General features: G+C 39.9%; 1 protein-coding gene across 1 annotated transcript in view; it reads left to right on the top strand.

The window, feature by feature from the left end:
• Togaram1 (TOG array regulator of axonemal microtubules 1) overlaps positions 1 to 7,561 on the top strand; it is an 88,276-nt gene extending 80,715 nt beyond the window's left edge. The window contains exons 17-20 of the mRNA XM_023723742.1: positions 663 to 852; positions 2,398 to 2,617; positions 4,943 to 5,029; positions 6,442 to 7,561. Of these exons, the coding sequence (XP_023579510.1) occupies positions 663 to 852; positions 2,398 to 2,617; positions 4,943 to 5,029; positions 6,442 to 6,707 (763 nt within the window). The 3' untranslated portion in view covers positions 6,708 to 7,561. The remainder of the gene's footprint in view (positions 1 to 662; positions 853 to 2,397; positions 2,618 to 4,942; positions 5,030 to 6,441) is intronic.
• The last annotated feature ends 6,180 nt before the right edge of the window (positions 7,562 to 13,741 follow it).

Raw genomic sequence — 13,741 nt, 5'->3', positions numbered from 1 at the left:
TGCTGATTATATATATTATTAATAATTATAATTTCTCCATTTAGAAAAATTTAAACTTTTGTAGCTTATGGTACCAGGATATTCTAAAAACATTCCCATTTATGTGGTTCTTTTTAGTTTCAGAGAAGTATTATACGTTAATCACTAAAAGGTTTTATTTCAAGTTAGGCCCACTGAGGACAGTTGGTGGTGGTATGGGACCTGACTGGAGCCTTGAAGCAAAGGTTAAGACTGTGAATGGAGTGAAGGGGATCTTGCAAGCAAGAGAGATAGGCGAAGACTGAGTAAACATTTAGATACTTACTTGCTGGTTTTGTTCACTCACAGTTTCATACCTCTTAAATTGATTCTGGTTAATAGCATCATTCTAAGTAATAATCATCAAATCCTTTGGGCTTCAGCCATGTCAGACAAGGCCATACAAATGGCTCTAAATTAAGGGCCTCATGACCTTTACAAGCTGAGGCTAAGGGGCTGGGGAGATGGCTCAGTGGAATAAGTGCTTCCCCTGTAACATGCAAGGGCCTGAGTTCAATCCCCGGTTCCACAAAAATAAATAAATAAATAAATAAAACGATACTCTGTCAGTGGATTAGATAATTTTGTGTATTTTAAGTGAATTTTTAATGAAATGTTCATTATGTTTGTGTCTTCCATTCTAGAGAGGTAACCGAAGCTCGTGAAGTCACCAGAAAACCAGTTCCTCGTAATTCTTTAGAAAGTGCTGAGTACGTTAAAGTCCTGACAGGTTTATTAAATGCAAAAGATTTTCGTGATCGAATTAGTGGGATTAAGCAGCTTTTAGCAGATGCTGAAAATAATCAAGAACTTGTTGTTGGAAACATTGTGAAGGTAAGAACCTGTCAAAAGCAATTTTCAGGTGCCAGGTGTGGTGACACACACCTGTAGTCCCAGCCCTTGGGGCTGAGGCGGAAGGATGCTGCAAGTTCACGGCTCGCCTGAACTACACAGCACAGCCCTGTCTCAGAAAAATAATGATGATAATTTCATTGAAGATCTGTGACTAATAAAGAAGTTACTAGTATAGAAAGTTGCCATAAACTTCGTATATTACTTTAAACTTTTAAAATAAATTTAGTAAAAAGAATGGATTACTCATGTTTTGCTGTTCTAACAGCATGCTGGAACAACTCAAATAGAAATGCAGGCAGAAGGCATATGTGTGTGAAATGGGCCACTTTTTAAAAAAAAGAACATTTAAGGGATTTGATACTGCTTTAGAACAGGTGTTAAACCTTTTCATATGTAGATTAGAAATCTCTATACAGCCATGTATGTGCCTATCATTTAGAGGAAAAACAAAATAAATTGAAACATTAATGTGTTTGTTACTGCACCATAATTTATGCTTCATCAGATTTTCATTAATTCTTAGTCATTTATTAACTAAATACCATTTCAAATTGTAATAATGTACACTAAACTTGGCAGACTATACCATAGCTACCTTTTAATTCTAGTGAATCAGAAAGTTACATTTTCTGATATTTCTTTAGTAAAACTATCTCTCTTGATTCAAGCATTCTGAATATGAAAAGTTATAAGCAAAGATATGATCAGGACCTCTTAATGGCCCCAGCCTCATAAAATGCTGTCCATTTACCTCACGTGACTGAAGAGTTACTTAGTGTTTATGTTGTTCTACCTTGAGTTTATGAAAGTTAAGCATTCTGAAGAGTAAAGAATATAATTACTCATGTGGTCAAATTAAGAAATAATAATAAAAATTTTACTGAGGGGCCAGAGATACAGCTCAGTGGGAGGCCATTTTCCTAGCATATATAAGGCCCTCGGCTTCGTGCTTAGCACTGCCAAAAAAAAAAAAAAAAAATTGCATCTAAAAATCTTAACAAATCCAAATTGAAATGAGGTTATACCTCTACAGTAAAACTTGCATGTAACAGAATTGTTGTGAATAAGATAGAAATTTAAATTCTTAGAGTTAGGAAAGCAGCTCCAGGCTGGGGATATTGCTCAGTGGCACAGCGCCTGCCTGGCAAGCACAAGGTCCTGAGTTCAATTCCCGGTTCTAAACAAAAAAAGAAAAGAAAACCTGCACCTTCTAGGAAATAGCTTGTGTAGTAAATGACAGTGTCTTTTACCCACTGAGCCTCATTTGTAACCTTAATTTATTAATTTGTGCTTTGAAGTGACTTCTTAAAGCCCTGTCTTTTTGCTGTAAGATTGTTCAACACTTGACTTTAGCATAAGAATTTGTATAAAGTTCCAAATGTCCAAGTTTACCTTAAGTAGGCTACAGAGGGTATGTGTTTAAGCAAAGTACTGTAGGATAACTACCTCATAATGCCGAAAAACATTAAATTTAATAACTTTAAACATTATTTTACTTTATGTGCATCCCTAATTTATTTTCAGATCTTTGATGCTTTTAAATCTCGGCTTCATGATTCCAACAGCAAAGTAAATCTAGTGGCTCTAGAATCAATGCACAAAATGATTCCTTTACTTAGAGACCACTTGTCTCCTATAATCAACATGCTGATTCCAGCAATCGTGGATAACAACCTGAATTCCAAGAACCCAGGCATCTATGCTGCGGCTACCAATGTTGTTCAGGCGCTGAGTCAGCATGTGGGTAAGAAATCCTACTTTGGTGTTCAATTTGACTTTATTTTTATACTTTGTAATCTCACATAGTTTTTATAATGCTAAAATCTAGTAACTTAATTTTTTCATTTAACAGTTCTTTTTTTTTCATTGATGAATATGAAAGAAGTACATCTCTGTGTATTTTTGTGTTACTGTGATGAAATACCTGAGACTGGGTAACTTACAAAGAAAAGAAGTTGGCCTGGGGTGGTGCGCAGTGGTAGAGCTCTTGTGTAGTATGCGCGAAGCCCTGGATCCAGGCCCAAGGTGTCCTTTCCATCCCCAGAAAGGGCTCACTTAACTAACCACTGTAGAGGCAGTGGTCCAGATAGTGTGCTGCTGGCTCTGGAGAGGAAGGTTCTTCCAGGTGTGGCACACAGCACATGATAGGATTGTGTGAGAGAGGAAAATCCCACGGGGAGACAGGAAGTCAGACGCAGGAGCTGCCTTGCCTCCCATGAGCCCCCCCCCCCCAAGGTCCCATCTCCTGTTAGCATCACACTGGGCATTAATTTGGAACACTTGAATTGCTGGGGTGCAGTCAGACCATATCCTCTCATAGCATCCCCATACCATGAAATACTACATAGCAGTAAAAAAAGAACAACCTGTGGATGTGTGGAAAACATTGCATGAATCTGAGAGGCATTACATCAGTAAAAAAAAAAAAAAAAAAATGGTGACCTGAAAATGTCATATCCTGTAGGATTCCATTTTTAACCACAGAATCACCAAGATAGTGAAGAGATTATTGGTTGTCAGGGCTTCAGGGTGGTAGGAAGGTAAGGCTGACTATATTTATTATTTGGCTCTTAAATGTCCCTGAAAGGCTTGTGTGTTGAAGTCTAGCCTCCAACCCATGGCACTGTTGGGTGGGGGTGTAAGCTTCAGGAGGGAGTCTCGCAAGGAGAAGTTAGGTCGCTGGACATGTCTTTGAAGAGACTGCTAGGGCCTTGTCCTACTCTTTCCTCCTGGCTGTCACACGCTGAACAGTTTCCTCTGTTACTTGCTCCCTTTGCAACCTGTTCTGCTGTCATAGGCCCAGAGCAGCAGGACCAAGCAGCCATGGGCTGAAACTTGTGAAGAGTGAGCCAAATAAGTCCTCCCTTTAAGTTGATTCTCTGGGCTGTTGACAGAGAGCTGAGCAGTGCAGACACCACTGTGAGGAAGTAGCGCTGATCTGCATGCTGCGCAGCCGTCCTGTGCCTTCACCATAGTGACGGTTGCACAGATTGATGCCTGCGGTACTGTGAGATAGAAAGTGCACCCGCGTCCTGTGTAGGGCGTGGCCTTCGGGAGAGAGTTACCCAGGCCTCTACTAGCTGCACAACTTCCTGGGAAGGTACAGTCGTGTACTTCAGAACCAGACATGGTGGCGCTCACCTGGAATCCCAGCACTTGCGAGGCTGAGGCAGGAGGATCACTGAGTTCAAGGCCAACCTAGACTAAAAAGTGAGTCCAAGGCCATCTTGACTTGCCTAGTGGAAACCTGTCTGAAAAAAGAACCCCCGCCCCAAAATAAATAAATAAATTAAACACTCCCTCGAAAGCAGTTCTTTTTGTTTAATAAACTCGCGGTGTCATAGAATTACATGCCTATAGAAGATAAGGCAGCTCTTTTTTATTTTTTTTTTTATTTTTTTTTCTTCAAAGTTTTATTGATAAACAGATAGCAATGAGACAGTTTCAAGTCAAATCGGAAGTACAGTTTCAACAAATAATACACTGCATATGTTCCTAGTGGTTAATTGCTCTACAAGATGTGGACTTGTGATCCTATTTACAAACATCATTAGAACAAATCATTCTATTCATTAAGAGAATGCAACTATATATCTATCCCAACCTCTTTGAATACACAGATACAAAATGGACATTCATCTGTATGCCCCATTTTTTCTAAGTTCCGTTATTGAATATTATAGGTGTGTAAACTCAGCAAAATATTCTAAAAGAGTCCAGTAGCCCATAATAGCGTTGGGTCTTCTGTTTGGCAGCTCTTTTTTAGATAGAAACATTTTATCATGTTTTCAAGGAACATGGTAGTCCCTTGAATGCTATATGAGATCATTATTTCGTCCATATCCTTTGTCTTGATGTTGGTACTGCGCTGTAGTTATGTAAAGCGTAACCTTATTTGCTCTAAGAATGTTACTGTTAAGGTTGTAGAGAATTGTACTTTAAAGTGATTAACTATAGATTTTAAAAAGTTAACACTTTGGGATTCTACAAGTGGTTTTTTTTTCCTTGTAATGCCATGTAATGGAAAATAAGATCTCATACATTTAAACATGTGTCTCTTCCTGTTTAGACAACTACTTGCTTCTACAGCCATTTTGCACCAAAGCTCAATTTTTAAATGGAAAAGCAAAACAAGATATGACGGAAAAGCTTGCTGGTAAAAACTTTTAAATTGTAATTTCTAAAGAAGTATCTTACTAAGTAAGGGTAAACTAATGGGTATTTTAACTTAATTTCAGGAGCGCATTCAATTCAGTATCATTACCTGTGAAGCAGATATAGATTACACGCTGACACCCAGCAGGACTTTTCCAGACTTTTATACTGAGCCAGACCTGGCTTGTGCCTGCTTGTTATCCTAGCACTCTAGGGGGCTGAAGCAGGAAGATCTCATGTGCAGCCTAGCCTGGGCAGTTTAGCAAGGCTCTGTCTCAGAACAAAAAATAAAAAGGGCGGCAGATGTATCTTTGTGTAAAGGTCCCTAGGTTCAGTCCCCAGTCCTGGAAAGAAGAAAAAAAGACTTTTACTCCAATAATATTCTTCAGAGTAATTTGGGTATAGGGAGTATAGCTCAGTAGCAGAGTGCTTGCCTAGCATCCCCAAGGCCATGGCTTTGACACTCATCATTGCAGTTTAAAAAAGAAAAGCTCTCCAGTATTTAATTTACCTGTTAGAAAAAAATAATGTATGAGGACATGAAAATCAAATATAGGGCCAGGGAGACAGCTCAATGGCATAAGCGCCTGACTGGCATGCACAAGGTCCTGAGTTCGATCTCTGGTACCACAGAAGAAAAAAAAGTCAAATACACACACACACACACACACACACACACACACACACACACTTATGTGTTTGGTACAGAGTCTTTACTACACGGTTCAGACTCAGTGATTCTCCTGTCTCAGCCTCCCCAGCACTGGGATTACACTGAGCCCAGTTGGTGGCGGGCTCATTGCACCCAGGGGCGGGGCTGGCATGGCGTGTGGTGCCGGAGATCGAACCCAGTCCCTGCACTTGGAAAATTACATATTGATGGTCTCAGGAAAATGTTTTCTAAATTTTTGTTTGATAACTGCATTTGGAAGCATATTTTTTTTAATTTTTTTTTATTTTATTTGTGTGTGTGTGTGTGTGTGTGTGTGTGTGTGTGGCCAGCTCAGCCCACCAGGGGGCGGGGCTGGCTGGCATGTGGTGCTGGGGGATTGAACCGCGGTCCCTGTGCTTTGCTGAGCTTGTTCCAAGTAGGTGCTTTAGACCACTGAGCCATCCCACCAGCCCATTTGGAAGCATTGAGACTAATTTTGCATTCAAATTCTCTCTTTACTGCTTCTGTCTGACCTAATTACCACTTGTAGGATTCTAATACTTGGTGACGCTTGTCTTTGAGAGGAAGTTTCTTCTAAGAAGGTTAACTTTTTAGAATAACTGCCAAAGGGGAGAAGCTTGATAGTTTTAGATGCTTTTAAATTACTGGGCCTTTAAAAAAAAAAAAAAGTAAATAAATAAATAATAGACCTTGAATTGATTTTTTTTCAAACCTTCACTCTACTGTATCTTGTGTTTCAGATATCGTTATGGAACTTCATCAGAGGAAGCCTCATGCTACAGAGCAGAAAGTGTTGGTTGTTCTATGGCACCTCTTAGGGAACATGACAAACAGCGGCTCTCTGCCTGGAGCCGGAGGCAATATACGAACAGCCACAGCTAAACTGTCAAAGGCACTTTTTGCACAGATGGGCCAGAATCTGTTACATCAGGCGGCATCTCAACCACCGCATATCAAAAAGAGCTTAGAGGAACTGCTCGATATGACCATTTTAAATGAATTATGAATCTCTTATGAAACACGGTATGATGAACAAGACAGTTTACATGATAACAAATGAAAGTTTTTTAAAGCGACATTTTGAGTGCCTGCACTTCACATCTAGGAAATTAAGTCAGCAGCTCTATTATTTGCAGCCTGTGGGTACATTTTTGTCCTCTGTCAACCCTACCACTAAACCCACACACAGAAACCGAAGCTGTAACCCACTGTTTGTGGAGCCCGAAGCACATGGACAGAGTCCTACTTTAATATTTTTTGAGAAAAGTCCTCATTTTCACTGTTCCATAGAAACTGCAACTTGTTGTCCTTTATGTACAATTAGATTTGTAATTAAAAATATAATTTTATTATGTAATCATGTTTTGCTATGTCTCATTACTCAGCCTTGTTTTGTGAAGTGGAAGAAAAGTCACTGAACTATGTTATCACAAACTAAATTTTGTGTGCTATTTGTGAAAAAACATGTATTTCTGAATCAGTCTGCTAATATGATTATGCAGTATTAGCTTGCTATTGCTGCTGTGTATGTGATATATTTGCTTATCTTTTGGGTTTTATTGTCTGCATAATTGTGAAGTTTAACAAGCTATAATAAAGCATGATGACCAAAGTTTTAGAAAACAGTGAACATTTAAATGCACGTTTAAGAAAACGTGTTGAATGTAACTTCCCTATTTTTGTGTGCAAACACTAAATTTTATTTCTGTATGTCCTAACATTTATAAAGGTGTTATTTTGCTGCCCAGTTGTGTAATTCTCAAAAATAGTGCCAGGTCTTCTATAGTTTTTCTCAGAATTCTTGGGCTTACGAGTACTGTATGCATCTTTAAAAAAAAAGAAAAGGAATGTTATAAAATAAAAGGATTTATTTCTGTAGATGTGTGACAGGTGTCCTATTTTTCCAATTTCCATCTATAGTAAAATAGAAACAATATAGCAAGTATTGACCTATCACTTTGATGTACTAGACATAATCTTGACCTATCACTGTAGACGGTGGGTCTGGTTTGTCATTCCAGCTTTACAGGAAGTGAGCCCTGTGACCTTGGGCAAGTCGTGCCTACGTGCTGAGTTACTGACCTATGTTATGTTGTAATCTGCTAGGTTCCTTAGGGGGGACCGGGCTCCTGCTGGGGAAAGAACTCGGGCTGTGGAGTGCTCGCGTGGACTCTGCCATTGAGCTGCATCACCACCCCTACTTGGCTGTTTTTAAAACTTTATTTCTGTAGTTATCCACAATTTCTGAGGAAAAAAAACAGGGTTTGCTGCTATATAATTGAAGCTAAGCTGAAAGGAAATACCTTTTTACCTTTTCTGTTTATATGTACTATTTGATAGTTACATGCATATTTTTTAAACGCCTTATATGCCACGCATGGTGCATGCCTGTAATCCCAGCACTTGGGAGGCTGAGGCAGGAGGATTGCTGTGAGTTCAAAGCCGGCCTGAATTAGAGTGAGACCCTGTCCCAAAAAACTTTTTAAAAAATAAATAAAATGCCTTATATTCTAAGTGTATTTTATCCTGTAGTTTAAATAGGATGAACTAACCCTATAGTTCAGATCTCAAGTTGGCAGACTTTCCTGCGTACAGCTAGAAACTAAGTATTTTTAGCTTCGTAAGCCCCAGAGACATCACGTCATAGCAGTTTTTCCCTTTGAAAGCATAAAAACCGTGAACCAAGCATGGTGGGGCATGCCTTCCATCCTTAGCTACTTGGGAGGCTGAGGTCAGAAGATTGCAAGTTTGAGGCTAGCCTGAGCATATCAGATCCTGTCCAAATAATAGTTTGGATTTTTCTTTTTTAATGTAAAAATACATGGGCCAAGACACCCGCCTTAACCTGACCCTCTGCTCCCAGGAACTCACCACCCCCATCCCTGTCCAGACAGCGAGAACCTGTGGTTAGAGGGGGACTGAGGCCCCATGGGAAGCGTTGAAGCAGAGGTCGGACAGCTGCTTTTCCAGAACTCAAAACTACATCAGAAAAAAGGGAGTTGATATCAACAGTTGATTAATAGGACTACAAATACCGGAACTTGGTCAGATAAAACAGATTGGGGGATTCCTTTTATTATAAAGAAAACTGTGATTAATATAGCAGGATCCTACGCTAAAGATTTTCTATGTTTTCATAACTCCTTGATATCAAGGATTAAGAAGTTTATTGCCATTTTCTGGGCAGAGCCATGCGATAAGCAGAGACTTAGTAGCATGAAAGTAAGTCCAGAGCCTGCCTGTATGTAGCAAATGGATTGAAATGCACCTTGGGTCTGTGCCTGTGTAAGGTGTTAAGAAGACTCAAGGTGACGAAGTTGGAAGAAGTAGTAATGTGCTTATTCAGAGCTCAGAACTAGACTCTAAAAGTAAAAGAAGCAATAAGAATTGAAAGTTTGGACCTTAAAAGTCTGGTGGCAAGATTGACTGTGATAACACTTACTTAGATGTGGAGGATAAAGCATTAAGTGTTACTGAAGTTCCTAACACCTGTGTCTGGTCAGTGATGGTGTGATGAAATGCAGAATGCTGGAGAAGGAGGTTGTGGAAAAAGATGAAAATAGTGAGCTTAAGAGTGGTGCCGCATGCCTGTAATCCCAACACTCGGGAGAGGGACGCAGGAGGATCTTTGAAAGTGGGAGACCAGCCTGGGCTACAGAGTGAGCTCAAGGCCAGCCTGAGCTGCATAGCAAGACTTTGTCTCAAAGAAACAAACACCTGCTTAGAGGAGCGCAGCTGGCTGGGGTTTCATACCCAGCAAAGTGCCAGCCCAGCCCCCGGGGTGCACTGAGATGGCAATTGAGACTGGGCGCGGTGATGCACACCTGTAATCTCAGCGTTTGGGAGGCTGAAAACAGGAGGATCACTACGAGTCCAATCTGTAGTGAGACCCTGGAGACTCTGTACTAAATACATCTTTAAAAAATTGCTGGGGCTGGGGATATAACTCAGCGGTCTAAGCACCTGCATGGCAAGCGTAAGGACCCAGGTTCAATCCCCAGTACTTCATGCCCTGCCAGACCCGGGTGCACCACTTCCACCATTGAAACCAGGCATGGTGGCACACACCTGTAATCCCAGCGCCGGGTGGCTGAGACAGGAGGATTACTATGGTTTGAAGCTGCATAGCAAGACCCTGTACCAAATAAATAAATAATTTAAAAAATAAAACATCATTTACTCAGTGTTGCTATAGTCTCCCACCACAAGGAGTACTTAATCCAGCTTGCATGAGATTCATTCTCAGTGTCTCAATTCCTTAAGAAGAATACATCAGATCCTAAAGACCCATCAGCAGTAAGTACCATATCACTTTTTTTCTTATGTAAAAGCATTAATTTTTATACAGTTTTAAAGTCTGACTATGAAGATTAACATTCAATATGTGCAACAGATGGAGCAGGAAGACACATTTTTCCCTGCTACTATGCGTCTGGCTCAGTTTTCATTTTTAGATTTTATTTTTTTCTTTTTCTTTTTTTTTGTGGTAACCAGGGATTGAACTCCGGACCTTGCGCTTGCTAGGTAGGTGTGAGGACCAATGAGCTATATCCTCAACCATTTGGGTTTAATAATGTCAAAACCAGAGAAGAGAGCACCGAGCTAAATAAGTGCTGTCTCTCAACTTAGCTGATCAATTTGTCCTCCGGTCGAAGTCGTGTTGTTTTCCTGGATTTCACCTAACTGTAAATGAGATGCTAGTACCACTTAGAGAAAGAGTCAGTTTTAGAACATTTATGCCTATCAAGACAGCTAAATGTGGCATAGAGGTACAGGTTTCAGCTCATGCTAGCATTCACTACATGGTAAATGCAGAAATATATGCTAGCGCTGACATGAAGACAGCTAATACGACCAGACCCACCTTACGCTACAAGAGTTGTTACGTTTGTGGAATGTATTGAATGTACTAAAAGAATATTACTAGTCACAATTGGTAGAGCTTAGTGGAACTTCTTCTTGATGAAATTAAGGAAAAATTGACCTTTGTAGCATTTGGGGAAAAAAATAAGAGGTCTATACTGTACCAAGTGAGTTTTTTTTTAATTCTTTTTTTTTAAATTTTTTTAACATTTATTTAGTGTGTGTGTGTGTGTGTGTGTGTGTGTGTGGCCAGCTCAGCCCACCAGGGGGTGGGGCTGGCTGGCATGTGGTGCTGGGGGATTGAACCGCGGTCCCTGTGCTTTGCCAAGCTTGTTCCAAGTAGGTGCTTTAGACCACTGAGCCATCTCTCCAGCCCCCAAGTGAGTTTTTACCAAATAAAAAATGCAGTTCAGACACAAGCATTTGGATGCTTTGGATTTTCTACTCTCAACAGTTTAGTATTGTATGTACAAAAAGATTAAAATTTCATTAATAGCAAGTTATGTACCACAGGATTCTGTTCCCAAAGAAGTCAAGAAGCCTGAAATCGTTCCCTTTTATAGTAACACAAAAGGACGCTCAGTGGCTCAATTGGTTAGTGCGTGGTACTTTCATAATGACACAAAATCTGGAGTTGTTGCTTTAGATACAAAATGTGCATCATATTCAATGTCCGGGGGAACCATCGGTTGGCCAGTGGCAATTCTTCATGCTATTTCAAATGTTGTGGGTGTACAGTTCCATCTATTGTACCAGTTTGCACAATGAGATAAAGTAATGGCATTTTGATTTTATGAAAACCCTAGGAATAAGGCTAGCCGAAAAAAATCTGCTTTCCAGAATGACTCTAAGAAGTGCCCAGTAAGCATAAAAACTTATAGCAGAAATCTTGGGACTGGAAATTTCTGTTACAGAAAAATAAGAGCCCAGACAACTTACTGACAAAAGGAAGAGAAAAAGATTGTCCACGTACCTCAGGGGCAAGGACAGAAAAACTGCCATCTAATGCCACACTTGTAAAAGGCCAGTTTGTAATCAGTGCTGTAAGAGACTTTGTCCTAAGTGTCTTGAAAATCAAATTTTTAATGTTACAAATACACTTATGTAATGTGTTTACAAATAAAACTTTTGCAATTTTTTTTTTACTTCTATAAAAAATTAAATGTATGGGCCTGAGGATCTGTAAGCGATGTATATGAAACTACAATGAGTCAGTCTGCAGGTTCACCAAGAAAAGAAATGCTGATAGCAGCGAAAGAGAACTCCGGGTGAGCAGGCGTTGTCTTGTATACACAGCCGGGTTCAGCTGTGGATCTGGGAGCCCCCTTTATTACAAAATGTCCCTTGTTTCATGGCCAAGTGAAGATCCGCCCAGCTAGGTCCTTCAATGAGTTGGTCACTGCATTGGGAATTGTATGTATGGGTAACAGTGCTGAAGTGGAGGGCGGGTTCCTCCCACCCAGAGGTGCAGTTCTCTACTTTTTCAATCTATTGTTATGACTTGCTTTGCCAATTCAGCAGAAGCAACTATGTGTCAGTTTCATGATTTGCTGAATCAGAGGAGTTGCCAGGTGAAATACAGACCATCAATTAAATCTGAATTGCAAGTAAACAAAAATTTTCCTTTTTTTGGTGGTGGTAGATGGGCTTGAACTCAGGGACTTCACACTTAGCTATCTCCCTAAACCGTTTTTTTTTTTTTTAACCACAGGACCTCAGTATGTCACTATGTTGCCTAGACTGGGCTCAAACTTGGTGATTGTCCTGCCTCAGCTTCCAGAGTGTTGGAAAAATAGGTGTATACCACCCTGCTAAGCTCTTAATAATTAATATGCAATGTCTCAATGTAATGTTTTTCCTGAAATAAAAATTAGAATGCTATGCACTATTTGGATTACTTAAGACACTTTTCATCGTTCGCTTGAAATTTAAATTTAAATGGATAAACGCTATTTTTATTTGCTAAATTGGATAATCATAAAATGAGAGAATAGGCAATCATTATAGGCCACCTAAGCCTTTTGATCACTGTAGCTAAACCTTCGTTTCTCCCTGAGCTGTAACAAGCAGTTTTTTTCCTGCTCAATAGAGCATAGCTTTGCCATCAAATATAAAAAAATTCCGCTGCAATTTTGCTGTTGAGGTCTGATTCGCCATCTTGAGCTGAGACCTAAAAGCTAAGGAAAGGAAAAGATTCTGTAAAATTCAGAGCTAGCCTCAATCACAAAAACCTCAACCAGATTTCAGTCTTGTAAAATTTTTAGTGACTAAGTGACTACAACCAATATAATCTGTAGTGTAAAAAAAAAAAAAGAAGAAAGAAAGAAAGAGAAAGAAAGAAAGAGAAAGAAAGAAAGAAAGAAAGAAAGAAAGAAAGAAAGAAAGAAAGAAAGAAAGAAAGAAAAGCCAGGCAGCAGAGAGCTTCCACTGGTTCCTCTTTTTCCTGTTTTGAGATAAGATCTTACTGTGCAGCCCAGGCTGGCCTCAGACTCTCAGTGATCCCCCTGCCTCAGCCTCCCAAGTGCTTGAGTTACAGACAAGAGCCACCAACACCTCACATCACTGGTTCTTTTACTCTAGATCTCATTTAAAGCTGGCAGATTTTAGAATGTTAGTGAATGGGAATGACACCAGCAGGACAGGTGTACATGGATGGCTTTGAAGTCCAAAGAAGCCCACCAAGTCCTCCTACCTCAGCCTCCCAAGTGGTAGGATGATAGGCATGTACCAGCACATCTAGATGTTTTAATTTTCTTTCTTTCTTTTTGTTTTATTTTGTTTTGTTTTTGGTGGAACCGGGGATTGAACTCAGGCCCTTGCACTTGCCAGGGAAGTGCTTATTCCACTGAGCCATTTCCCGGCCCCTGTTTTAATTTTCTGATATCATCTTGGATCTCCTTTTACAGATTACTGTAGTTTTCAATGTGAAAGCCGTTTACTTCCTTTGTAAGGTTGAGTCTTGTTCCATTTTTTAATTTTTATTTATTTTTAAAAAGAATGCTGGGGCTGGGGAGATGGCTCAGTACAATAAGCACTTCCCTGTCAAGTGCAAGGGTCTGAGTTCAATCCCCGGTTCCACCAAAAAAAAAAAAAGTTACTATAAAAAAGAATGCAGGGGATAGATATAGCTCAGTGGCATAGTGCCAACTTGGCAAGTGCAATTCTGTGAGTTCAATT

Source organism: Octodon degus, unplaced genomic scaffold (assembly GCF_000260255.1).
Source record: "Octodon degus isolate 3935 unplaced genomic scaffold, OctDeg1.0 scaffold00102, whole genome shotgun sequence".
Classification (NCBI taxonomy): domain Eukaryota; kingdom Metazoa; phylum Chordata; class Mammalia; order Rodentia; family Octodontidae; genus Octodon; species Octodon degus.
This window is presented reverse-complemented; position numbering and strand designations above follow the sequence as displayed.